General features: G+C 47.9%; 1 protein-coding gene and 1 long non-coding RNA gene across 15 annotated transcripts in view; one reads left to right on the plus strand and one right to left on the minus strand.

Annotated features, from left to right (window-relative positions):
- The window catches only part of CA6 (carbonic anhydrase 6), a 39,146-nt gene extending 14,074 nt beyond the window's left edge, over positions 1-25,072 (minus strand). For 3 of the 14 annotated variants that reach the window (XM_077975914.1, XM_077975855.1, XM_077975892.1), the window contains exons 1-5: positions 24,943-25,072; positions 19,073-19,213; positions 15,611-15,790; positions 5,643-5,791; positions 3,939-4,031 (exon numbers count right to left, since the gene is read on the minus strand). In XM_077975914.1, coding sequence (XP_077832040.1) covers positions 3,939-4,031; positions 5,643-5,791; positions 15,611-15,790; positions 19,073-19,163 — 513 coding nt within the window. In that variant the 5' untranslated portion in view covers positions 19,164-19,213; positions 24,943-25,072. Of the gene's footprint in view, positions 1-3,938; positions 4,032-5,642; positions 5,792-15,610; positions 15,791-19,072; positions 19,214-19,347; positions 20,288-20,913; positions 21,486-24,942 lie in introns of those variants that run through there. The other 11 variants (XM_077975829.1, XM_077975840.1, XM_077975847.1 and 8 more) reach the window with 8 other exon arrangements.
- On the plus strand, positions 6,233-19,193 carry LOC144336611 (uncharacterized). The gene is made up of 3 exons (XR_013408578.1): positions 6,233-6,291; positions 15,026-16,093; positions 19,029-19,193. It is a non-coding gene; the product is annotated as an uncharacterized LOC144336611 (long non-coding RNA).
- Positions 25,073-27,568: the final 2,496 nt, after the last annotated feature.

The raw sequence follows: 27,568 nt of genomic DNA on the forward strand, positions 1-27,568 counted from the left end.
TGTTTTGGCAGAGACAGTCTGACTGTTCTTTGCTACCAACCACACAGGTTCAGGAGTCCCTCCAGAAAGGCACTATCTTAAGTATTTTGGCAGCTTCCAGGGAAAGAAGCTTCTCAGGCATTGGTGATGCCCTCAGAAATGGCCAACACTTACTCTAAAAAAGTCCCCTGCAAGCTTGTTTTTGTTTGTTTGTTTGTGGGTTTTTTGTTTGTTTGTTTGTTTTTTGAGAGGGCGTCTTTCTCTCTTGCCCAGGCTGGAGTGCAGTGGGGTGATCTCAGCTCACTGCAACCTCCGCCTTCCGGGTTCAAGCTATTCTCCTGCCTCAGCCTCCTGAGTAGCTGGGATTACAGGTGCTCACCACCACGCCTGGCTAATTTTTTTGTATTTTTAGTAGAGACGGGGTTTCACCATGTTGGCCAGGCTGGTCTCGAACTCCTGACCTCGTGATCTGCCCACCTTGGCCTCCCAAAGTGCTGGGATTACAGGTGTGAGCCACCACACCCAGCCTGTGTGCTTGTTTTGGGCAGTGTCAGCCACAGTCAGATTCTTTGTGATGAGGAGGGCTTGATCTCACGAGCTCACTTCTTCATCCTCAGGACTTCCGACAGAGAGCCAAATGTCCAAGGCAGAACGACTACAATTCCCCCAACACCAGATCACTCTTTCTGAATGAGTATTGGCTTTAAAAGTCAGAAAAGTTGCTTTGGGTGAAAAAGGTCTATTTTCAATGGTTCTTTTCAGTCAAGTGGTTGATCTCTTTCACTGTGCATGAATTTGGCTTTCTTGGCTTTCTGACTGCATTTGCTATTTGTTTTCTAGATGTCTCGTGCCTTTATTGTTGCATTGGTCCACCTTTACTGCCTTCTTTTGTGTTAAGCAAATACTTTTCATGTACCATTTAATCATTTTTAGTTATTTTCTTAGTGGTTGCTCAAGTGATTACCATATACAACTCAATCACAATCTATGTCAGGTTAATATTAATTTAATTTCAGTAAAATATAGCAACTTTGCTTCAAAAGAGCTCTATTTCTTCCTTGTCCTTTCTTCTATTTTTGTCATATGCATTACATCTACATATATTATAAGCCAGTGGTATATATAGTGGTATAGTCATTGCTTTAAATAATCTTGATGGTTTTTAAAAAGAAATTGAAAGAAGAAAACACAAAAAATATATGTGTGTAGTCTTCTCTGTTCTCCATTTCCAGTACTCTTCACTTCTTTCTGTGGATCGGAGTTACTGTCTGGTATCATTTTCTTTTTTTTTTTTTTTTTGAGACGGAGTCTCGCTCTGTCACCCAGGCTGGAGTGCAGTGGCCGGATCTCAGCTCACTGCAAGCTCCGCCTCCCGGGTTCACGCCATTCTCCTGCCTCAGCCTCCCGAGTAGCTGGGACTACAGGCGCCTGCCACCTCGCCCGGCTAAGTTTTTTTTGTATTTTTAGTAGAGACGGGGTTTCACTGTGTTAGCCAGGATGGTCTCGATCTCCTGACCTTGTGATCCGCCCGTCTCGGCCTCCCAAAGTGCTGGGATTACAGGCTTGAGCCACCGCGCCCGGCCTCATTTTCTTTCAGCCAGAAGAGCATCCTTATATATGACTTGTAAGACAGGCCTGCTAGCAATTATACTGGTTCTTGTATATCTGGGAATGTCTTTGTTTCACCTTCATTGTTGAAGGGTGGTTGATTGGATATAGAATTGTTGATTGACAGTCATTCCACCATGTTCTGATGACTTGAAAAGTCAGCCATTAATTGGACGGTCATTTCTCTACATATAAGAAATCCCTTTTCTCTTGCTGCTTTCAGCAGTTTAATTTTTGATGTATCTAGACTTGGGGTTTATTTATCAGATTTGGGGTTTTTTTAGTTTCTTGGATTGGTAAATTTATGTTTTTCCTCAGATTTGAGGCTTTTTGGCTATTGTTTTGTTTGGTTTTTTACTTCCACTTTCTCTCTCTCCTCTCCTTCTGGGACTCCCATTATATATATATGTGTGTGTGTGTGTGTGTGTGTGTGTGTGTGTGTGTGTGATGCTATACTTGATGTTGTCCCCATGAGTCTACAAGGCTGTTCATTTTTCTTCTGTCTTTTTTCTCTGTTTTTCAAATTGGATAACTTCATTGCTCTATCTTCAAATGAACTGATTCTTTTTTTCTTCTGCTGCCTCACATCTGCTTTGGGCCCATCTAGTGATTTTTTTCATTTTGTTTATTATACTTTTCAACTCTAGACTTTCCATTTGGTGCATCTTTAAAGTTTCTATTTCTCTATTGAGATTCCCTTTTTGAGTCATTGTCATCATATTTTCCTTCAATTCTTTGAACATAGTTTCCTTTCATTCTTCAAACATTTATGATAGTTGGTGGTTTTTGGGTTTTTTTTGTTTTTTTTTTTTAACTTAGCCACAGCATTGATAGTTGTTTTAAAGTCCTGTCTGCCTAATCGCTCTGGGTCCACTCAGGTCAGTTTCTGTTGATTGATTTATTTTTTTCCTCCTAAATATGGATTACATTTTCCTGTTTCTTTGCATGCCCAACTTTTGTTTTGTTTTGTTTTTAAGATAGAGTCTCGCTTTGTCATCCAGGCTGGAGTGTAGTGGTATTATCTTGGCTCACTGTAGCCTCTGCCTCTTGGGTTTGAGTGGTTCTCATGCCTCAGCCCCCGCAGTAGCTGGGATTACAGGCATGCGCCACCACGCCCTGATAATTTTGCATTTTTAGTAGAAATGGGGCTTTTCCGTGTTGGTCAGGCTGGTCTCAAAATCCTGACCTCAGGTGATCCGCCTGCCTCGGCCTCCCAAAGTGCCAGGATTACAGGCATGAGCCACCATGCCTGGCGTTTTTGTTTTGTTTTGGTTTTGGTTTCACTCTTGTTGCCCAGGCTGCAGTGCAATGGCACAGTCTCAGCTCACTGCAACCTCTACCTCCCGGGTTCAAGTTATTCTCCTGCCTCGGCCTCCCAAAGCGCTGGGATTACAGGCGTGAGCCACCGTGCCCAGCTTTTTTTTTTTTTTTTTTTTTTTTTTTTTTTTTTTTTGAGACGAAGTCTAGCTTTATTGCCCAGGCTGGAATGCAATAGTGTGATCTTGGCTCACTGCAACCTCCGCCTCCTGGGTTCAAGTGATTCTCCTGCCTCAGCCTCCCAAGTAGCTGGAGTTACAGGTGCCCGCCATCATGCCCAGCTAATTTTTATATTTTTAGTAGAGATGGGGTCTTGCCATGTTGGTCAGCCTGGTCTTGAACTCCTGACCTCAAGTGATCCACCCACTTTGGCTTCCCAAAGTGCTAGGATTACAGATGTAAGCCACCGCGCCCAGCCCCACCGTCTAGATTTTCTTAGAAATGCAGAGGTGTTGACCGGGTATGGTAGCTCACACCTGTAATCCCAGCACTTTGGGAGGCCGAGGTGGGCGGATCACCTGAGGTCAGGAGTTCGCGACCAGCCTAGCCGATATAGTGAAACCCATCTCTACTAACAATACAAAAATTAGCTAAGCATGGTGGCAGGCACCTGTAATCCTAGCTACTTGAGAAGCTGAGGCAGGAGAATCGTTTGAACCTGGGAGGCGGAGGTTGCAGTAAGCTGAGATCGTGCCACTACACTCCAACCTGGGCGACAAGAGTGAAATTTTTCTCAAAAAAAATAAATAAATAAATAAAGGAAATGCAGAGGTGTTGCCTTTGTCTGATTGGGTTGCAGGTTTCCCCTTGCCCTTCGAACAATTTGTGTCTACGCAACCCCTCTGGGATTCCAGCTCTTGTAAGTCAGCTTGTCCATGGTAACTAAGGTCTGGAGATTGACAGCACAGAAGCACAGTGATCTTCCATCCAGTCAATGTTTCCAAGAACTGTGAGCTCAGGAAAAGATGGAGAGTGATAATGAAGAAGACTGTTCAACTAGATTTTGCAGACACACGTGGGTAGTTTCTGCTTACCTCAACGAAGGCTGCCAGTACAGCCAAACCATCCGGCGCATCTTGGGCTGTCTCATAGCTCTTGTATTTAGAATTGTAGTGAACAACGTGAATCTGTAAGAGCAAGGTAGGGTGCGTCAAGGGCAGTTCATAGAAATTTGGATGCTTAAGATTTCCAGGGAAGAAGGAAGAGAAAGGAAGGTGCTCCATCTGAGGCCTCAGACTGTTCCACACAAGCAACTTGGACCTCTATCTCCCTCCACTTGGGCTGCAAATCCCATGAATCAAGAGCAGAAACTTCCCAAAGAATGGAAAGAGCAAGAGTGGGATTCTGGAAGATGGCAGTTTCAGGCCATTTCCCAACCACACCCTCCCTCCAGGCAGACAAGCTGGCAGAGTCTGAAGGGGTCACATGAGGACATAGGGTTCTCCTGGGGTGTCTGGGGACTTTGCAGGGAGAGTGAGCTTGTGCCCCTTGTCCCAGGCAACCACTGTTAACGTGTAGTCATCCTTTGGATGGATTCCGGCAAAAGAGAGAACTCAGAAAATCTAACACAGTCCAGGCGCAGTGGCTCATGCCTGTAATCCCAGCACTTTGGGAGGCTGAGGCAGGTGGAACACTTGAGGTCAGGAGTTTGAGACCAGATTGGCCAACATGGTGAAACCCTGTCTCTACTAAAAATACAAAAATTAGCCGGCCATGGTGGCAGGTGCCTGTAATCCCAGCTTCTTGGGTGGCTGAGGCAGGAGAATCATTCGAACCCAGGGGACAGAGGTTGCAGTGAGCCAAGATCACACCACTTCACTCCAGCCTGGGCAAAAGAGCAAAACCCCGTCTCAAAAAATAAAAAAAGAAAATCAAACACATAAAAATCCAGCTGAAACAAAGGAGGGCTTGCCACACCCTGTGGGCTGTGAAGTCCTGCCCACCTGAGTCCTGTAAGGGCAGGACCTTGCCTGAACCCCTGCCACAAAGTGGTGATCCATCAACAGTTGCTGAGTGAATAAAAAATAAACTCAACTTCAGGATAACTTAACTGCTACCTTTGCACAAAGTCTTTTGGCTGTTTTTGTTTGTTTTGTTACTCAGACTGGAGTGCAGCAGCATGATCAGGACTCACTGCAGCCTCAACCTCCTGGTCTCAAGCCATCCTCCCACCTTAGCCTCTTCAGAAGCTGGAACTATAGGTGTGCGCCACCACTCTGGCTAATTTTTTTTTTTTTTTTTAGTCACAGGATCTTGCTACGTTGCCCAGGCTGATCTAGAACTCTTGGGCTCAAGCAATTCCCCTGCCTTGGCCTCCCAAAGTGCTGGAATTACAGGTGTGAGCCAGTGCACCCAGCCTTGGCTATTTTAATAAGAAAAGTGATGGCCGACACTGTGGCTCACGCCTATAATCCCAGCACTTTGGGAAGCCAAGGCGGATGGATCATCTAAGGTCAGGAGTTCAAGACCAGCCTAACCAACATGGTGAAACTCCATATCCACTAAAAATACAAAACTTAGTCGGGCATGGTGGTGGGTACCTGTAATCCCATTTACTCAAGGGACTGAGGCAAGAGAATTGCTTGAACCCAGAAGGTGGAGGTTGCAGTGAGCTGAGATCGCGCCACTGCACTCCAGCCGGGGCAACAGAGCGAGACTGTGTCTCAAAATAAATAAATAAAAAGGAAAGTGACTACAGGGTTTGAAGGAAAGAGTACACAGTGGGAGTCCTCAGGTACCTCGATCACATGTCTGATCCCGTCCACAGTGTGCTCAGAGCCCCTGATCTTCGAGGATGCTCCTCCCCAGTGAAAGTGCATCTGCTGGGCTATGTACACAGTGCCGTCGGCTGCTGTCATGCGCATGGTGGAGGGCAGGCTGATCTGCACTGGAGAGAAAAGGTGGGGCTGAGAGCAGAGTAGGTGAACACAGAGGGGTCAGGCCTACAGGCTGGGTAGCTTCTCTGCTCACCTCCCACCTGTCTGAGCCTAGGGCAAGTCAATACCATAGACTGGCTTAGCATGCCATGAGCAGGGTCGCCAAAGGAGAAGAGGCGTTTGCACGCAGGGCACAGGGTGAGGTCAGGATGGAGGCCAGGCACCGAGTAAACCAGACTGGGTAAGTGCCTCTCCCCAGTACACACCTTCCCGCTCAGAACCAACAGGCCAAAGACACGACCACATAGTGGCAGGTCCGGCTTGCTGGCCCCAGAGAAAGGGAAGGTCCTGAAAAATTACGGTCAATGGGCATGGAAACTAGAATTCTACTCTCTATCTCTGGTCGATTTTGGAATTTGCCGAAGGTATAAGAATAGGAAATGGGGCCTCTTAGAACTGTTTTCTTTTCTGGTGTTTTTTTTTTCAGGCTCACTCTGCTGCTTAGGCTGGAGTGCAGTGGCACGATCATGACTTACTGGAGCAACTCACTGCAGCCTCCAACTCCTGGCTTCAAGGGATCCTCCCACCTCAGTCTCCCAAGTAGCTGAGACTACAGGTGCCCGCCACCACGCCTGGCTCATTTTTGTATTTTTAGTAGAGATGGGGTTTCACCATATTGGTTAGGCTGGTCTCGAATTCCTGACCTCAAGTGATTCACCTGCCTCGGCCTCCCAAAGTGTTGGGATTACAGGCGTAAGCCACCACACCCAGCTGAAATCTCTGTCTTTTGGAATGAACTACACAAAAAGGAAAAATGGACTCAGTTACTAAGAAAAGTGACTAAGAAAAATACCCATGAGGATAGAACTTTGGCATTGGAAACGGCCAGGCAGCATGTGTCTCATGAGCAAGCTCTTCCCATTTATTTATTTATTTATTTATTTAGAGACAGAATCTTACTCTGTCACCCAGACTGGAGTGCAGTGGCATGATCTAGGCTCGCTGCAACCTCTGCCTCCTGGGTTCAAGCGATTCTCCTGCCTCAGGCTTCCCAGTAGCTGAGATTACAGGAATATGCCACCACGCCTGGCCAATTTTTGTATTTTTAGTAGAGACGGGGTTTCACCATATTGGCCAGGCTGGTCTCGAACTCCTGACCTCAAATGATCCGACCTCCTCAGCCCCCCAAAGTGCTGGGATTATAGGCATGAGCCACCATGCCCGGCAAGATCTTCCTATTTAAAGTCATCAGTGGTGGCTGTAAACAAGAACATTTTCTTAAAAGACAGCAAATATGAGGTATTTGAAACCCGTCAGATGCCCCCCTTCTTCCTTTCCAAATTGTCTAAAGGAGCAGGGAGCTATGATTAAATTCATAACGTAATGTGCTGTAACGCAGTAATCTGGCCTGAAAGGTTTTCACCGGCCGTTTGGCAGAACAAGTGCTTGGTATTTAGAGCTTGAGATGTGGCTGGCCTCAAAAATCAATGCTTGCAAGAAAAGGAGGCATGCAAGGTCAGCAATGCTAAAAGCGGATGGGAGCTGAGGAACTGAGGACCCGAGCAGAGCTCCCTAAATGGACAGTCAGCACCACAGAAGAAATGAGAGAGGTCCTCACAATTTCCCCAAAACACAGCCCCCGGGAGACAGAATGTGTTACTTCTGGTTACACTGACAGGCCCACACAGGCCCAGTTGGAAAAGAGCCACAAACCTGAGCCTGTTGCTGTGCTTTTTTTTTTTTTTTTTAGACAGAGTTTGCTCTTGTCGCCCATGCTGGAGTGCAACGGTGAGATTTCAGCTCACTGCTTCCTGGGTTCAAGCGATTCTCCTTCCTCAGTCTCCCCAATAGCTGGAATTACAGGCACCCGCCACCATGCCTGGCTACTTTTTGTATTTTTAGTGTAGACAGGTTTCCACCATGTCGGCCAGGCTGGTCTTGAATTCCTGACCTCAGGTGATCCACCTACCTCAGCCTCCCAAAGTGCTGGAATTATAGGCATGAGCCACCGCACCTGGCCATCGCTGTGCTTTTGAAAAGGCAAGGCCAAAAGTTAACTGGCTGTTCCCAAAAGTCAACTGGCTGAAACTTTCCGATCTGCAAATCAACTCAACTTCCAGAAGAGGCTGCTCCCCTTTATGGGAACCCAATGTAACCAGTTTCTTATCAGAAGAGAAAAGCCACATAATCCAAGAATTTGCTGTGCTCAAGAAACAATCAGCAAACTGTCAAGGTCGTGGAAGTCAAAGACTGAGAAACTGACTGAGATTGGAAGAGACTTAAAGAGACCTGACAGCGAAGTGCAATGTGGAATCCTGGGTTAGACCCTGGACCAGAAAAATATAGGAGTGAGAAAGTCATGTCATTCAAATGAGGTCTGGAGTTAACTGTGTTATATCATTTAAATTCAATAATAATTGTACCATGGTGGCCAGGCGTGGTGGCTCACACCTGTAATCCCAGCACTTTGGGAGGCCGAGATGGGCAGATCACCTGAGGTTGGGGGTTCGAGACCAGCCTGACCAACATGGAGAAACCCTGTCTCTACTAAAAAAAAAAAAAAAGTAGCCAGGCATGGTGGTGCATGCCTGTAATCCCAGCTACTCAGGAGGCTGAGGCAGTAGAATTGCTTGAACCTGGGAGGCAGAGGTTGCAGTGAGACAAGATTGTGCCACTGCACTCCAGCCTGGGCAACAGAATGAGACTCCATCTCCAAAATAATAATAATAATAATAATAATAATAATTGTACTATGGTTATAAGATATTAGTGTTAGGGGAAGTGGGCAAAGAGCATGTGGAAAATCTCTGTACTACTTTTGAAATTTTTCTAGTGAAAAGCTATTTCACTAGAAGTTGAGGCCGGGCACAGCGGTTCACACCTGTAATCCCAGCACTTTGGGCGGTCAAGGAGGGCAGATCACTTGAGGTCTAGAGTTCGAGTCCAGCCTGGCCAACATGAAGAAACCCCGTCTCTACTAAAAATACAAAAATTAGTCGGGCATGGTGGTGCGAACCTGTAATCCCAGCTACTCGGGAGGCTGAGGCAGGAGAATCGCTTGAACCCAGGAGGCAGAGCTTACAGTGAGCCAAGATCATGGCCATTGCATTCCAACCAGGGCGACAGAGTGAGACTACATCTCAAAAATAAATAAATAAAATTGAAAAAGAGAAAGGAACAACCAGCCTCCTGCCTCCCTGTGGAGCATTAAAAAATCAAAACCTGTGTAGAATTCTGTGTCACTCATGGGTGCCTGTTTGAGGACTTATCCTTTTATATTCAGGTCTTTTCTGCTCAAATGCACCATTCAGTGAACATTTTGAATTTGCTCTGTCAGGATCTGTGGGAAATACCGTGATGAAAAGATGAATACACGATTATCTGTATCTTCAAGGAACTTCATAAAAGAAGTAGCCAATAGCAATTATTAAGAAAATAGTATATATTAAGAAAACACTGAACACTAGAGGCCCAGTACCTCAGGCATTTAAGCTTTTCTGGAGCCTATCAAATGTATTTTGGAAAATTTAAATATATATTTTGTTGTTGTTGAGACAGGGTCTTACTCTGTCACCCAGGCTGGAGTGCAGTGGCGTGACCTCAGCTCACCGCAGCCTCTACCTCCCAGGCTCAAACAATCCTCCTGCCTCGGCCCTTCAAGTAGATAGGACTACAGGCACACACCACCATGTCCAGCTAATTTTTAAGTTTATTTGTAAAGACAGAATTTCACCATGTTGCCCAGGCTGGTCTCAAACTCCTGGGCTCAAACAATCTGCCTGCCTTAGCCTCTCAAAGTGCTGGGATTATAGGAGAGCCACTACACCTGGGCAATATGTATTAATGGATCAGTGCCGGCCCACCAACTGTTACTAGTCTACAGCAAAACAGATCAATTGGGAGTTAGTTTTAGAAATTTTGTAGCAATTTGTGTGTCTCAACAGCCTGTGTTTCAATTTGAATTTCTCTTTATTGAAATGTTGAATCTAATTTAAATTTAATTTTAAAATGAGGAGGCCAGGCCTAGCAGCTCATGCCTGTAATCCTAGTAATTTGGAAGGCCAAGGCAGGCAGAGCACCTGAGGTCAAGGGTTCAAGACCAGCCTAGCCAACATGGAGAAACCTCGTCTCTACTAAAAATACAAAAATTGCCCAAAAATATGGACAAAATCTATATACAGAAAATCATAAAACTAATGAAATAAATCAGGAAGAACTAAATAAGTGGAGAAATATTCCATGTTCACAGATAGGAAGACTTAATACTATTTCAACGTCCATTCTTTCCAACTTGGTCTATATGGTACCAAAAAGGGGTCCCGATCCAGACCCCAAGAGAAGGTTCTTGGATCTCACACAAGAAAGAATTTGGGGTGAGTCCACAGAATAAAGTGAAAGCAAGTTTATTAAGAAAGTAAAGGAATAGGCCAGGCGCGGTGGCTCATGCCTGCAATCCCAGCACTTTGGGAGGCCGAGGCAGGTAGATCACTCGAGGTCAGGGGTTCAAGACCAGCCTGGCCAACATGGCGAAACCTCGTCTCTACTAAAACTTAACGGGGGCATGATGGTGCACGCCTGTAATCCCAGCTACTTGAGAGGCTGAGGCACGAGAATCACTTGAACCGGAGGCAGAGGTTGCAGGGAGCCAAGATAGCACCACTGTACTCCAGCCTCAGAGCAAGATTCTGTCTCCAAAAAAAAAGGAAGTAGTGGAATAAAAAATGGCTGCTCCATAGGCAGAGCAGCCCCAAGGGCAGCTGGTTGCCCATTTTTATGGTTATGTCTTAATTATATGCTAAACAAGAGGTGGATTATTCATGTCTCCCCTTTTTAGACCATATAGGGTAACTTCCTGACGTTGCCATGTCATCTGTAAACTGTCATGGTGCTAGTTGGAGTGTAGCAGTGAGGACGACCAGAGGTCACTCTCGTGGCCATCTTGATTTTGGTAGGATTTGTTGGGCTTCTTTATTGCAACCTGTTTTATCAGCAAGATTTATGACCTGTGTCTTGTGCCAACCTCCTCTTTCATCCTGTGACTTAGAATGCCTTAACCTCCCGGGAGTGCAGTCCAGTAAGTCTCAGCCTTATTTTACCCACCCCCTGTAAAAGATGGGTCAGTCTGGTTCAAACGCCTCTGACATTACTATACAATCAAGCAAGCTCTTGGTATTTACCCACATGAATTGAAAACACACAAACCTGCACATGGAATTGACTGATTGATTGATTGAGAGAAGGTCTCGCTGTCACCCAGGCTGGAGTGTAGTGGTGCAATCATAGCTCACTGCAGCCTTGACCTCCCAGGCTCAAGCGAGCCTCGCACCTCAACCTCCTAAGTAGCTAGGACTGTATGTTTGAGCCACCATGCCAGGCTAATTTTTTGATTACTTTTGTAGGTCTCACTACATTGCCCAGGCTGGTCTCGAATTCCTGGGCTCAAGTGATGCTCCCACCTTAGCCTCTCAAAGTGCTAGGGTTAGAGGCATGAGCCACCATGCCTGGCCTGCACACAGGTTTTATAACAGCTTTATTCATAACTGCCAAAACTGAGAAGCAACCCAGATGCCTTTGGATAGGGGAATGGATAAACTGTGGTTCCTCCAGGCAATAGAATATTCAGCACTAAAAAGAAATGAGCTATCAAGCCATGAAAAGACATGGAGGAACCTTAAATGCATATTACTCAGTGAAAGAAGCCAGTGTGAAAAGGCTACATGCTGTATGATTCCAACTATGTGACATTTTGGAAAAAGAAAAACTATAGGTCAAATAAAAAGATCAGTGATTGCCAGGGTTTAGGAAGGAAGGGAGAGATGAAACAGGTGGACCACAGGGTTTTCATGACACTGAAACGATTGCTCCATACATGTGATTAGAAACCTGTCAAAACCTGACTAGGCGTGATGGCTCATACCTGTAATCCCAGCACTTTGGGAGGTGGATCACTTGAGGTCAGGAGTTCGAGACCGGCCTGGCCAACATGGTGAAACCCCATCTGTACTAGAAATGCAAAAATTAGCCAGGCGTGGTGGCACGTGCCTGTAATCCCAGCTACTGGGAAGGCTGAGGCAGGGGAATCAATTGAACCAGGGAGGCAGAGGTTGCAGTGAGCCGAGGTCGTGCCACCCCACTCCAGCCTGGGCGATAGGGCAAGATTTCGTCTCAAATAAAAGAATCTTGCAAAACCAAAAATCAACAAATCTTTAATACATCACGTCAACTTTATTGTTAAGCTTAGTATTCATCAAACTCTCATTAGAATCAAAGTTTGTAGGTTATTTTTTTTTCCCCTTCAGTAGAATTCCTGAATGTGCTTGGAGCTTGCTGAAAAGTAGCCAGTGGCAGTATAGCCAAATAACTTCAAAAGCTAAATTATAAAAATCTTTCAAAATACTTTATATCAGGCCAGGTGCAGTGGCTCACGCCTGTAATCTCAACACTTTGAGAGGCCAAGGTTAGTGGATCACTTGAGGCCAGGAGTTCAAGACCAGCCTGGCGAACATACTGAAACCCCATCTCTACAAAAAATACAAAAATTAGCTGGGAGTGGTGGCACACACCTGTAATCCCAGCTACTCAGGAGGCTGAGGCATGAGAATTGCTTGACCCTAGGAGGCAGAGGTTGCAGTGAGCCAAGATCATGCCACTACATTCCAGCCTGGGTGACAGATCCATCTAAAAAAAAAACCCTTTACATCAAAAAATAGAATTATGGCCAGTCACGGTGGCTCATGCCTATAATTCTAGCACTTTGGGAGGCTGAGATGGGCGGATCACTTGAGGTAAGGAGTTCGAGACCAGCCTGGCCAATATGACAAAACCCCATCTCTACTAAAAATACAAAAATTAGGTGGGCATGGTGGCACACGCCTGTAGTCCCAGCTACCGGGGAGGCTGAGGCAGGAGAATCGCTTGAATCTGGGAAGTGGAGGTTTCAGTGAGCCAAGATTGCACCACTGCATTCCAGCTGGGGCAACAGAGCAAGACACCGTCTCAAAAGAAAATTTTAAAAAAATATATATATAATTAACGTGAACTTTGGGTCCACTCTAATGTCCGGCATGCTGTCGTGTGAGGTGAGAACCCCAAAGGAACAGGCTTCTAGACCACAGAAATTTGAGCACAGCCCCAAAGGAAGAAAGGACAGGGTCCTCTGGAAATTGGGAGGAGCGAGCCACTGCAAGCCCCTTGGGAAGCTGGGCTCTTCTCTTCCTTATGCCTTCCCTCTCCCGGGCCCTCAGCACGAACCCCGCACTCAGCAGGGGCTGCCCGTGGAGATCCCTCCATCACTGATTGCTTCCCGCCCGCTGTCCAGGGAGGGTGAACAAAGCCACTGCCTTTGGCCTTTGTGCTTCACCCTTTCTCCACAAGGAGAGGACAGGCCGGGCGCGGTGGCTCAAGCCTGTAATCCCAGCACTTTGGGAGGCCGAGACGGGCGGATCACGAGGTCAGGAGTTCGAGACCATCCTGGCTAACACGGTGAAACCCCGTCTCTACTAAAAAATGCAAAAAAAAAACTAGCCGGGCGAGGTGGCGGGCGCCTGTAGTCCCGGCTACTCGGGAGGCTGAGGCAGGAGAATGGCGTAAAAACCCGGGAGGCAGAGCTTGCAGTGAGCTGAGATCCGGCCACTGCACTCCAGCCTGGGCGACACAGCGAGACTCCGTCTCAAAAAAAAAAAAAAAAAAAAAAAAAAAAAAAGGAGAGGACAAGGAGAGGAGGAAGAGTTCAGCCTGCCAATCTGGAAGCGTCCGAGAGTAATTTTGGAAACAAGAGCTTGATGTTATAATGAAAATGAAGCTTTTGTTCATTCTTTGTGTATTTCAGGGCTCTTGGCCACATAAACCTGAGTCCTTTTACAGACAAAGCTTCATTCTCCAATTTGCTACTTTCACCAGTCCTATAAAGGACAATTGGTTTTCTTTCTTTTTTTCTTTCTTTTTTTTTTTTTTTTTCTGAGGTGGAGTTTTGCTCTTGTTGCCCAGGCTGGAGTGTAATGGCATGATCTTGGCTCACTGCAACCTCCGCCTCCTGGGTTCAAGCAATTCTCCTGCCTCAGCCTTCCGAGTAGCTGGGATTACAGGCACACGCCACCACGCCCAACCAATTTTGGTATTTTTAGTAGAGACAACGTTTCACCATGTTGGCCAGGCTAGTCTCGAACTCCTGACCTCAGGTGATCTGCCCACCTCGGGCTCCCAAAGTGCTGAGATTACAGGTATGAGCCATCTCACCAGGCCAGTTTTATTTTCTTGATTGTGCAAGATAAGAAAACTAAGTCCTGTGACCTTTCTTTTTTTAATTTATTTATTTAAAGAAACAGGGTCTCGCTCTGTTGCCCAGGTTCAAGATAAGAAAACTAAGTCCTGTGACCCTTTTTTTTTAAAAAAAAAAAAACAGGGTCTCGCTCTGTTGCCCAGGTTCAAGTACAGTGGTGATCTCGGCTCACCACAACCTTAACCTCCCAGGCTCAAGTAATCCTCCCACCTCAGCCTCCCAAGTAGCTGGGACTACAGGCACTCACCACCACTCCTGGCTAACGTTTTGATTTTTTGTAGAGATGGAGTCTCACCAAGTTGCCCAGGCTCGTCTCAAACTTTGACCTCAAGTGATCCTCCCACCTCAGCCTCCTAAAGTACTGGGTTTGCAGGTGTGAGCCACCATGCCTGGCCAAGTCCGGTGACTGTTGTATTGCTGTGTGGCAGGCAGGGAACTGTCTCAACCCAGGCAGGAGTGAGAGAGTGCAATACCTAAGAAGGATGTGGCCAAGAAACCTGACATCTGGGGGTGTGAGCCCATCTTGGCCGTCAGACACCGTGTAGCCTTGGGTGAGTCCCTCGACCTCCTGAGGCCTCAGACTTCCTGTCTGAAAAATGCCCCCTCCTGGGGTGGTCATAAGGCTCAGAGGAGTCGAGCCAACTTGGAAAATCAGGAGGATGTTCTGTACAAGTAAAGCACAGATTTCAGTTTCCAGGCCAGGCGTGGTAGCTCGTGCCTGTAATCCCAGCACTTTGGGAGGCTGAGGTGGGCAGATAACTTTGAGGTCAGGAGTTCCAGACCAGCCTGGCCAACATGGTGAAAGCCCTGTCTCTACTAAAAATACAAAAAAAAAATTAGTTGGGCGTGGTGGTGCGTGCCTGTAATCCCAGCCACTCAGGAGGCTGAGGCAGGGAAATCGCTTGAACCCAGGAGGTGGAGGCTACAGTGAGCTGAGATCATGCCACTGCACTCCAGCCTGGGCAAGATAGTGACACTCTGTCTCAAAAAAAAAATTAAAAAAATTAACAGTTTCTCATATTGGATTCCTGAAGTGGGGCATCCCCACGGCCCTGCTTTTTCTGTCTGACCTTCACCTTCTTTCTTGTAGGGAGCAGAAAACCAGAGCTTCCTTCTTAAAACTCTGAGAAACCCTGGTCCTACCTGTCAGGTGCTTTGAGCTGAATAGACTGAAATAGGAACTGTGGAAAAGCTGACCCCAGCTGATGGACAGAGAGTCCCCGTGGGAAAAGTGGCTTCAGCAGCACGGCCTGTCCTGCCTGTCGCCTGCTGCGTGGGTTGGGTGAGCTCGAGTAAGAGGATAACATGGCAGGAAGGGACCAGCAGGGAGCTGAGTGGAAAGACAGATGCTGCCCTCTCTGGAAGAGCCACCAGGTTTCCCGGCCGCTCAGCCCTCATGTTCGACCCTCATGTTCGAGGCCTCCAGTTCTGAGGCCATGCTTTGTGTCTCTGTGTAAGCCACTCCTGGCAGGGACACGTGTCGCCTGCCTTCCCCTGCAGGCTGCCAGGGGCTGCCCGTGGATTGGAGCCCCTCGCCACCGCTTCCCCTTACCTGTGTGGCCGTTGTTGACCATGGGGAACTCGCCCTCCTGGGTCTCATAGCCCGTCAGCTTGAGCCCCTTCAAGGCGGGGTTGTACTGCACCTTCGTCCTCTGCAGGTTGATGGGCGACTGTCTCTGGCCCCCACAGGCGGGGTAGTGCTGTGGCCAGTGCGCTTCGTCCAGTGCTCCTTCTGAGACAGGAGAGAGACAGTTCAAGGGGCTGCCTGGCTGAGCCCACTCTGCAGGAACCTCACCGGGCCAGAGGCCAGGGCCCGCTGGGCAGGGACCCACGGCAGCACCTTCCAGAAAGCGGAAGCAGGGCCCCCAGAAGGAGGCCAAAAAGACAACGAGGTCAACTCCAAGGACTCTGGTGTTTGAGGGGCTTTGGTCCTAACCTCTAACTTTCCTGTGGCAACTGCTGGCCCTGGGAGCAAGACAGTGTTTTGAAATCAATGAAAGTCTTTTTTTTTTTTTTTTTTTTTTTTTGAGACAGGGTCTCGCTCTGTCACCCAGACTGGAGTGCAGTGGTGTGATCTTGGCTCACTGCAACCTCTGCCTCCCAGATTCAAGAGCTTCTCCTGCCTCAGCCTCCCAAGTAGCTGAGATTACAGGCATGCATCACCACTCCTGGCTAATTTTTGTGTTTTTATTAGAGACGGGATTTTGCCATGTTGGCCAGGCTGGTCTCTAACTCCTGACCTCAGGTGATCCACCCACCTTGGCCTCCCAGAGTGCTGGGATCACAGGCGTGAGCCACTGCGCCCGGCCTGAGAATCTTTTATACAGAACGTTTTGCTCTCCTTTGACTTATTTCCAGCTGATGAATGCATGGAGGGATCCTTGGCTTGCCATTCCTGTGCTATTCCTGAGGCCTCTTCCTCATTTCCTCTCAAGGGCCCCATTGTCCTTCCATGCCCCCAACAGGAACATAGCCCGCACCTCCCCATGCTGCAGGAACCCCCCACCACTATTTTCTTGCTCCAGCCCTTTTATGGATTCCCAGTATGGTAAAGACCATCTAGGTGTCTACACTTATGGATTCAGGGAAACTAGGGAAGCATCAGGTTCCAGGACAACCCAGAGTGAGTACTTTTTTAGAACTCATAAGGAGAAAGTTGATCTTTTCAGAGAGGATTGATAATCATAGGGGACAGAGTAACACAGGTGAGTCATTATCATAGGTGACTTGGCCCCCAACCAGCTGTGGAGCTTGGTGTCAGCCATGTGGCATGGAGAATCTCTCCGCTGCTCCCTGTGCGGGGGTAGCTGCGTGGTGAGTACACAGCTTGTTTTAAGAAAGGTGTTTGTGGCTGGGCGCGGTGGCTCACGCCTGTAATCCCCGCACTTTGGGAGGCCGAGGCGGGCGGATCACCTGAGGTCGGAAGTTCGAGACCACTCTGACAAACATGGAGAAACCCCGTCTCTACTAAAAATCCAAAACAATCAGCCGGGCGTGGTGGCACAAGCCCTTAATCCCAGCTACCTGAGAGGCTGAGGCAGGAGAATCGCTTGAACCCAGGAGGCAGAGGTTGTAGCGAGCCGAGATCGTGCCTTTGCACTCCAGACTGGGCAACAAGAGTGAAACTCTCAAAAAAAAAAAAAAAAAAAAAAAAAGGTGTTTGTACCGGGGCCTCTCAGCGCTTTTTGGTTTGTAATCAAGCAAGAGGCCTCTAGCACAACCCCTTCTCAGAGCAAGATGCTTTGGCCCAGGCCACTGTCAATACTGGAACATCTCTCAGGTATCCCTGAAAGTCATTTACAAAAGCTACGCTACTCTCAGGTTCTCCCAGAGTCCCTAGTAGCTTTCCGGGAAGCCCACTGTCTCAGAGGCTGGGCAGAGCGTGGGGAGGACAAGGACTTCATTGTCTGAATTCTCTCTTCTTTCACCTCTGAACCACCTGCCTGCACTGCTTGGCCAAGTGAAGCAGAATGCCCCAGGCTTCTGAGGCACTGCCATGTGTAAGATCACTGTGCTCAGGAACACAGCGGTTGGTCAGAGCTGGCTGGACTTTCTGAACCTCCCAGGATGTCCCTAATTCCATTGCCCTTGACTTAGCAGATCATCCCCTTCATCCTGAAGGAATGCTTCTGGAGCAGCTGAGCTGGGGCGGACTCTGCAGGAAGCAGATGTTTGTCTCACTTCCTGCATCGGCCAGTGGCCACCAGCCTCCTCATGGACCCAAGTCCATGGTCCTGTACAGAAAGGAGGGGGACGCGGGAAGAAGCTCTCCTCACTGCCCCTGGAAAGGGCCATTTAGTGTCCACACACCCCACAGACACAGCCTTCTAGCTTTGGCTCACATGTGGACCAGAACCCATGCTGAATGCCAGGATTTTACATTTCACATTTTAAAAGTCTGGTTTGGGGCCTGGTGTGGTAGCTCACACCTGTAATCTCAGCACTCCGGGAGGCCAAGGTGGGCAGATCACTTGAGGTCAGAAGTTTGAGACCAGCCTAGCCAACGTGGTAAAACCCCATCTCTACTAAAAATATAAAAGTTACCCAGGCATGGTGATGAGTGCCTGTAATTCCAGCTACTTGGGAGGCTGAGACATGAGAATCGCTTGAACCCAGGAGGCAGAGGTTGCAGTGAGCCGAGATGGCACCACTGAACTCCAGCTTGGGCAACAAAGCAAGACTCTGTCTCAAAAAAAAAAAAAAAAGTCTGGTTTTGGCCTCCCACAGACCAAAGGGAACTGGGTTCTTATGTCAAGATGTTCTAGGTAAACTGCCTACCATGAAATTTCCAAGAAAGAAGGTCTCGTAAACCCCACAGCACCTTCCGTGAGGTTAGCGAGAGTCTTTTCTAAGAACTTTATTTTCCACTTACACAGACCAACAAAGCAAATGTCTTTACGAAGAGAAGCAGTGAGTGTGCTTTCGAACCAGCCAACACTGTGAGTGGAAAAAAAAAGCAAAAAGCCTGTAAATAAATCAGGAGTTTGTGAAGGGGAAAGCTATTTCCTTCTTTTCCTTATTTGAAGTTTCAGTTCAGCTTGTTCTCCATACCTTCTGAGACACTGCAAAGATAACATCTGAAGCCACAATGAGCAGATCCCCAACAGATGGCAGGTGGGCTCCCTGGCCATCCTGGGAAATGCCCTAAAGGAGGAGTCTTGGCTGGGCGTGCTGGTTCACGCCTGTAATCCCAGCACTTTGGGAGGTGGGCAGATCGCCTAAGATCAGGAGTTCGAGACCAGCCTGGGCAACATGGTGGCACCCTCTCTCTACTAAAAATACAAAAATTAGCCAGGCATGATGGCAGGTGCCTGTAATCCCAGCTACTCAGGAGGCTGAGGCAGGAGAATCACTTGAACCCGGGAGGCGGAGGTTGCAGTGAGTGGAGATCACGCTACTGTACTCAAGCCTGGCCAACAGAGTGAGACTCTGTCTAAAAAAAAAAAGAAGGGCGCTTGTCCTGTTGTAAGGGTGTGAGGGTAACTGAGGGAGCGTGCAGGGGCTAGGGGCTTACCTGAGTAGGTCCAGTCAGACCCATGCTGGGCCTGGCCACCCAGCAGGAACAGGGACAACAGAGGCACCAGGGCCCTCATGGTGCTGCACATCTGGAATGAAGACTGATTCCCGCGAAGCTCTTCTTTTAAAGGATCAGAAACTGTAAATAACAATTTACAAGTGATCCGCCCAACTGGCTAAGCCACTCGTTGCTGCACCCACTAAAACAATAACACCCTCCCCACAACAGCCCTTCTGGCTCTGTGCATTGGGCCAGGCAGCCCCAGCACCTGCCTGATCTCCTCCCACGTCAGTTTCATATCCGGTCAGTCCATGGGTCTGGTTGTTCAGTGTCAGAAGCACCTGCAGGGCCGCACAGTGCAGCCATTGTGGACAGGTGACCGCGGAAATGGGAAAAGGCCCAAGGCAGGGAGAAGCAGGATGAAGGACTTTCCTGGACAGTGGGACTTCCTATGCCCTTTCGCCTGACGTTAGAGATCTGGGGACTGCTGATGGATTACCGCTGCCTGCAAACTCTGCCTGTCTCAGTCGTGGACACATGCCACCGCTGCAGACACGTGGCTGCCCTCAGCCAGGCACCCGGGGAGACAGCCTGGAATCCACGTTCGGGCATTTCACGGTCCTCTCCTTAAACCAGCGGTTGATCCCGGGTCCCAGCTCATGAGCCACATTCCAATGCGTGCCTTTAGGCCATCCGAGCTGGTGTGGGCGTCCGCGTTTCTGCATAGATTTGTTCTGACACCTACAGGCACTTGGGCACACCTAAGTCAATCAGCCAACTTCCCTCACAGGATCCATGGATTACCTCATCCTGTGTATCTACTTGGCTAGACCGTCCCTGAAACTAGCTGAAGGAGAAACTTTTGAGTTTATGCCTGCTGACAGGCCAGCGTTTCCCATGCCCTTCCACAAGGTCAAACACAAAGGGCAGCTGGAGCTCCTGCACGGGGACTACCATGCTGCCGGACACAAAGGGCTGCCCCTGCCTTGTTGTGGGGAGCTGAACCCCCTCCCAGCCTAGCTTAACTCATTATCCACTTGGTCCTGGAATGGCAAACGGCAGCAGGCCTTCACAACAAGGATGTTAGCAGTGAACCCAGGCTCTCTTGAATATTTCAAAGACTCCCCGCTGTCATTTAACAGAGAACATCAGCTGCTGCAAAGAACTTGCTGGAAACTTCAATTTCTAAAGCTCAAGAGCTGAAAGAATCTCAGAGAGAGAGCAAAGCATGGTCAAGGGCAAGAATTCTGAAACTAGACCGGATCTCTGCCACCTGCTAATTGTGTGACCTTGGGCAAGTTACTCAGTGCTTTGTGCCTCAGCTTTCCTTTCTTTTCTTTTCTTTTTTTTTTTTTTCCTCTTTCTTTCTTCCTTTATCTCTTTCTTTTCTTTCTCTCTTTCTTTCTTTTTTGAGACAGGGTCTCTCTCTGTCACCCAGGCTGGAGTGCAGTGATACGATTTCAGCTCACTTCTCCTGGACTCAAGCAATCCTCCTGCCTCAGCTTCCCAAGTAGCTGGGACCAGAGTCGCATGCCACTACGCCCTGCTAATTTTTGTATTTTTTGTAGATACAGGTTTTCACCATGTTGCTCAGGCTGGCCTCAAACTCCTGAACTCAAGCGATTCTTCCGCCTGGTGCTCCCAAAGTGCTGAGATTACAGGTGTGAGCCACCGCACCTGCCCGCCTCCTTTCTTTAAAAGGAGTTAGTGATAGCACCTCCTTTGTGGAAATTCATCAATAAATGTGCCTGCAGTAGTTGGAGCAGTGCCTGGTGTGTAGCAAATGGCATTAGCATCTATTCAGACCCCTCATTTTACAGGAAAAGGAAGTGACTTACCATTGCCACCCAGCTGGTTAGTGAGGGAACAGGAGGAAAAATGCTGCAATCTCCAGCTTATGGACCATTTCTTTGCAAAAATGAGAAACCCACTCACCTGTCCTTGCTAAATCAGTGACGCACACCTGCTGACTCCCAGCCCTGGGGAAAGGGCTACCTTGTAAATCACGAGACCCCACCTCTGCTGAGGAGAGCAAGACCCTTTACAAGCCCGGGCGGGACCCTTGACATCGAACTGGCAGGAAAACACAAACTCGGTCATCTGAATTTTTTCTTGGGAATCTGAATTGGGAGACCCAGAAAGAATCAGGGAGCAGCAGACGGGCAGAGACTGAAATGTCAGGCTGTCATGGAAGCCTGGGAGGACTGGATGAGCCCAGGCGAGGGGGACTGGAGCAGGAAGGAGCTCAGAGAAAGCCTGGGCCACGGGGGAGGGGAAGACTGCCCAGAGAGGGAGGGAGGAAGGAAAGGGCCCTGGAGAGTCAGAGAGAGGAGTGCTCCGGGAAGAGCACAGTGAAATGGAGAGGGCCCACCACTCCTGGCAGCTCCCAGCCCCATGGGTCTCACTGCCCTGCCGCAGGCATTTGGGGCTGGCTTCCCAGGAGGGCCCTGGGACTTTCCTTGCCTCACACAGCTCCTTAAAACACAGTGCACATACTGCATCTGTGTGGCTATGATGACAGCAGCCCTGCCGCAGAACTGCTGTGCAGCGTATCCACCCATCACATCTGACGCTTTGCCCTGGTTCTGCCTGTCTTTCGCTCAGGCAAGAGCCTGGGCTGGCTGGCAACCTGTTGACCTGGCTGGTGTTGAGAATTGGTGTGAAAGTGAGTGATTAAGGCAATAAGGGGGTCAGATCAGATGATAGACTCTTGGAGTAGCAAGGCCATCTGCCAGCGAGGGCACATTTCTAGAGAGAGGGTCACTCACGTCCCTTGACCGTGCAGCACCCTGCCAAGGACATGCTGGACCCAGAATCGGGTATGGTAAGTAGGGTTGCCTATTTTCTGACTCCTTGTCTACTTCAACCCTGAAATTTTCCATCACCTTTGAACGTGAGTCTTCTTGGATTTGGAAGACACGTTGTTTGTTCGGGTTTGCTTTTGTTGGTGGTGGTGGTGGTGGGTTTTTGTTTTTGTTTTTTGGGTTTTGTTTTCTTTGTTGAGACACAGTCTCACTCTGTTGCCCAGGCTGGAGTGCAGTGGTGCAATCATGGCTCACTGCAGCCTCCCAGGACTCAGGTGATCCTCCTGCCTCAGCAACCTCCCCCCACTTCGTCCTCTCCAAGTAGCTGGGACAACAGGTGCATGCCCTATGTCCGCTCTGTTTTTGTTGCTTTTATTTTTAGTGAGTCTCTCTATGCTATGAGCTTCCTTCTGCCTTCATCCAACCACATCCTTGGCTGATCAAGGTTGTTTTTTTAATTCTAAACTCCTATTTTTCTAGGGCCTATGGTTGGATTGGCTGTCCGAGATGAGTTGACAAGCGTATCATTATTACAACATAAGGTCAAAGGGAGAAAGGAGCCTTTGTTCTTCCTTGGTTCTACCACTGCCCCTTGATAAGGCCCACTGAGGCAAGGAAAAAGAAGGGGGCAGGGCGGCATGGCCAGTCCAGGTGGGCAAGAAGGCACCGTCAGCCCAGGTGAGCAGGGAAGCACTGTCAGCCCAGGTGAGCAAGGACAGATGATGAACCAATGACTAGGGAGGCACCATTAGCCCAGGCTGCACAGGACCAGCATAAAAGAATGAGTCTGGTGGGCCAGGCGCGGTGGCTCACACCTGTAATCCCAGCACTTTGGGAGGCCGAGGTGGGTGAATCACCTGATGTCAGGAGTTCAAGACCAGCCTGGACAACATGGTGAAACCCCGTCTCTACTAAAAATACAAAAATTAGCCGGGCATGATGGTGTGTGCCTGTAATTCCAGCTACTTAGGAGGCCGAGTCACAAGAATCACTTGAACCCGGGAGGCAGAGGTTGCAGTGAACTGAGATCGTGCCATTGCACTCCAGCCTGGGCAACACAGCGAGACTCTGTCTCAAAAACAACAATAAAAACAAAGAAACAAACAAACAAAAAAGAATGAGTCTGGCTACACAAGAATATGCATATTTTGGCTGTAAGTAACACACAAAGGCTATTGTTCTGTTTCATGCAGGAGTGTGAGCTCATCCTGAAGAATGAGTCACTCTGAACAAGTAAGTTCTGATGGTTACAGGCTCAATCCTTTGTAAGCACCAAAATGATTAAAACCTCTAAAATGCATGGTACATTTTTAAATAGATAAAACTGAATGTTATTAAACTTTTCTTAATGACTGAGTTCCACTAATATGAACATCAGTTATTCTCCTGCATTGTAATATATTGATGTCCGCTGGGCCTATAACATATATATATATATAATTCTCCGGGCAAGAAACGACCCCGGTCAGGCACAGTGGCTCACACCTGTAATCCCAGCACTTTGAGAGGCCAAGGGGCGGGGGGCATATCACCTGAGGTCAGGAGTTCGAGACCAGCCTGGCCAACATGGTGAAACCCCGCCTCTACTAAAAATACAAAAATTAGCCAGGCATGGTGGCATGTGCCTGTGATTCCAGCTACTTGGGAGGCTCAGGAAGGAGGCTCTGTCGTCTCAAAAAGAAAGAAAGAAAGAGAGAGAGAGAGAGAAAGAAAGAAAGAAAGAAAGAAAGAAAGAGAGAGAGAGAAAAGAAAAGACCCCTAACTATGATGTTTTTGGATTTCTTTTACCAGGTATTGAGAGGGGAAAGTTAGCTAACTTAATTGATTACTAAAGTAATGCACATCTATGCTCACGGGTATCCATAGAGCCGGGGCATAACCAATCACAACAGAAGCCAGACTTGGTGTGGAAGAGAGTCTGGAAGCTCCCTGCTCTGCCAGGAGTTAACCCTGGATTGGTGGATTGTAGGGAGATTGGGAAGTTCTTGGGAAGGGCTGAGTGGCAGGAGCAGCTGGAGGTACTATTGTGTGTGTATTGATTTGTTTTTTCATTGTTAGCATTTCCCTTTCTTTCTTGCTTGCTTGCTTGCTTTCCTTCCTTCCTTCCTTCCTTCCTTCCTTCCTTCCTTCCTTCCTTCTCTCCTTCTTTCCTTCTTTCTTTCTTTTGAGATGGAGTTTCACTCTTGTTGCCCAGGCTGGAGTGCAATGGCATGATCTCAGCTCACCGCAACCTCCACTGCCCAGGTTCAAGTGATTCTCTGACCTCAACCTCCCAAGTAGCTGGGTTTATAGGCGCCTGCCACCATGCCTGGCTAATTTTTGTATTTTTAGTAGAGACAGGGTTTCACCATGTTGGTCAGGCTGGTCTCGAATTCCTGACCTCAGGTAATCCACCTGCCTTGGCCTCCCAAAGTGCTGGGATTACAGGTGTGAGGCACCGTGCCCGGCCCACTGTTAGCATTTCTAACATAGGCTTCCAGCTGTTGCCTCTGAGGGTTGTCTGTCTGTCCGTTCTCATCTCCTGGCTTCCTCATCTGTTTGGCAGAAACCAGATGACCACACTTCTTAGAATTACATATACAAGAAGAATGGAGAGAGCTAAGTCAACAGCCCAGAGACTGTCCTCTACCTAAAGTACACACACTCTGACATGCCTTCGGCATTTCGATGCTAAACTCACAGATTTCTATTTCCTTTCTGACTTTCAGCTATATCCATATAAATGGAGCATCAACATGAGTAAGTCATTGTGTGAACTAACCCACTTGCAGAATATCCAGCCACAGTCAGGTCCAACTCCATGGGGGTACCCTTGCTTTCTCTCACTAGCCTTCTGGTGATGAATTTCGCAGTCTTAGAGAGCATCTCCAGCCTCACACATCCTCCTGGAATTCAGCACCTGTCGGGTAGGGGTGTCTCCCAACAGGCATCTCCTCCTGTGTCTCAATCCTCTTCCCCACTGGGTACCAGTAACCCACATCCAAAAACAATCAGACCAAAACCCTAGTGGAAATCCTCTTTTCTATCATTAATTTAGGTATAAGCAAAATAGGAACCAAATACCTAAAAATATTTACAGCTCAGCCTGCCATCAACATCCTGTGCCCCTTCTCTGTGCAAACTCACCGTCCTCCTGCCACGAGAATTGGATGTTCTGTTTGTATCTCCTGCTGGCACTACCTTCTACTTCCTAGAGTAGACCAGAGTCTTGCTTATATCTCTTCAGCATGCTCCACCCCTAGTTTACATCTGCAAGGCAGGTTCGTATGTCTTTCAGCTCTGGTCAATAAGCAGGTCAAATCTACCCTTCCTGGTCAAATCCATAATGAGTCCTCACCCTCCCCTCATGCCTAAGGGACCCATTAGGCAAGCAGAGGACTATATTGGTTTCCTGCTGCTGTAACAAATTGCCAAAAACTCAGTGCTTAAAGCAACACAAGTTCATTCTCTTACAAATCTAAAGGTCAGAAATTCAGAATCAGTTTCATTGGGCTACAGTCAAGGTGTGGGCAGAGCTGGCTCCTTCAGAGGTTCTGAGGGGACCATCTGGTTCCCTTGCATTTTTCAGCTTCTAGTGGCCACCTGCATTCCTTGGCTCATGGTCTCTTCCTTCAATCACTCCAATCTCTTGCTTCCTTTGTAGTTTTCTTAGTCCTTAGTGCAGCTAGGTCTGAGTTCTTACTCTGCAACCAAGAAGAATAAGGCACACAGACAGTGGAGAGGGAGTAGAATAGAACAGGATTTATTAAACAAAAGGAAAACTCTCAGCAAAGAGAGGGGTCCTGAAAGTGAGGCAGAAATTTAAAAATAATATTAATAATAAGTACTGCACTTATTCACTCCAAGAAAAGCAAAAGCTAAGGCCCAGAATGTGGCAAGGCAAGGTTTCAAAAGAAAAAGAAAAGAACAAGTTTTCCTCTGCCTAGCAAGCTCATTTCAAGGACAGTTATAATGCTGTTGAAATAGCCAAGGCTAAAGGAATGGGCTCCAGACACTCCCCCGCTTCCAGAGCAAGGCTGAAGGAAAAAAAAAAAAAAAAAAAAAAGAGACAGAAAGATTCTTTTACTGTTACTCTTTTCTCAGGCTTCTTAAGCATTATTATGTTTTACAAATGTCTGTATTTAGCCAGTTCTTGTTTTTCTTTCAAAGCTGCTACAATGCAGCTATGCAAGGTCACAAGTTATGTTATGCTATAGATTACGTGATCTGCCGCCATATGATTAACTGCTTTTGTTTTGCTTCTCTAAGGCCACTTATAAAAAACCCCGCTCTGTCTTTGTTCAATGCTCAGCTTTTTGGATGTGAGTCCGCTGAGCCAGTGCATACCTAAAATAAACAATCCTCCGGTCTCTCTCCTATTGGTCTCTCCGTTCCTCAGTTTACTGCAACAAAAGCAGGTTGCCAGAAACAGGACTGAGTTCTGTGTCTTTTATGCCGCAACAGCCAGGAAGTCTTCCGTGGGCTTTGCTCCAATGGGAGGGGTAAAATTCCCTCCTAGGAGTGTTGCATCTACCTATGCCTGGGGTTGGCCAGAGCGACTCCATCCTGGCTATTATCCATGAGGGCCTAAACAAAGGGGGGCTAAAACCACAATGCTAATGTTATGTTAATGACATTATAATGAGCTGGGTTAAGTGAAGGACATTTGGGTTGATTTATTGCACCTGCGCCTTAGTTGGGACAGTCACTTTTGAGCAACATCCTGGCACAAGGGGAAATTGTTAACCACATTTCTTCCCCTCAGCTGTTCTTCAGTTGTTCCTGTGAACATTGTCTCTCTCTGTCCTTCTCCAGAGACCCTCCCTCTCTATCTGCCTAACCAGCCCCTAACTGCCCCCTCCCTCACTTCCTCCTTTGGTCTTCTTGACCTCCCTCGTATTACAGTCCTTGTGATTACGTTTACGGTTTACCCAGATAACCCAGGATGATCTCGTCTCCAGAGCCTTAACTTAATCACATCTGCAAGTCCCCTTTGCCCTGTAATGTTACGTACACAGGTTCCGGGGGATTAGGATGTGGACATTTTTGGGGGGTCATTATTCAGCCTGCCACAAAGATATTGGGAATTACCAAGATAAATTAAACCATGAGTTGCTGAAAATTGGATTTAGACTTCAGAGAACGAAGTAATAACCCAGCAATATCATGAAATATACCAGGAATGAAGAGGGTCATAGAGGAGCCAAATGAACAAGGGTTAGCCTGTCCAGAGAATGTACTATTGCCAGGAACTTTTCTGAGCTCTTTTTTATTTTATTTTATTTTATTTTATTTTATTTTTGAGACAGAGTTTCACTCTGTTGCCCAGGCTGGAGTGCAGTGGTGAGATCTCGGCTCACTGCAAGCTCCGCCTCCCGGGATCACACCATCCTCCTGCCTCGGCCTCCCAAGTAGCTGGGACTACAGGCACCCGCCACTGCGCCTGGCGAATTTTTTGTATTTTTTAATAGAGACAGGGTTTCACCATGTTAGCCAGGATGGTCTCAACCTCCTGACCTCGTGATCCACCTGCCTCGGCCTCCCAAAGCGCTGAGATTACACGCGTGAGCCACCGCGCCCGGCCTTTCTGAGCTCTTAATGGTCACAGTGATATGACCAGAGTCAGCTGACCAGACTGGAAAAGTCCTGGTAACCTGCACAACAGTAAAGAGAGAAGCAGGGTCAAAGACCCAATGTGAGCCGGGCTCAG

Source organism: Macaca mulatta, chromosome 1, assembly GCF_049350105.2.
Source record: "Macaca mulatta isolate MMU2019108-1 chromosome 1, T2T-MMU8v2.0, whole genome shotgun sequence".
Taxonomy (NCBI): Eukaryota; Metazoa; Chordata; class Mammalia; order Primates; family Cercopithecidae; genus Macaca; species Macaca mulatta.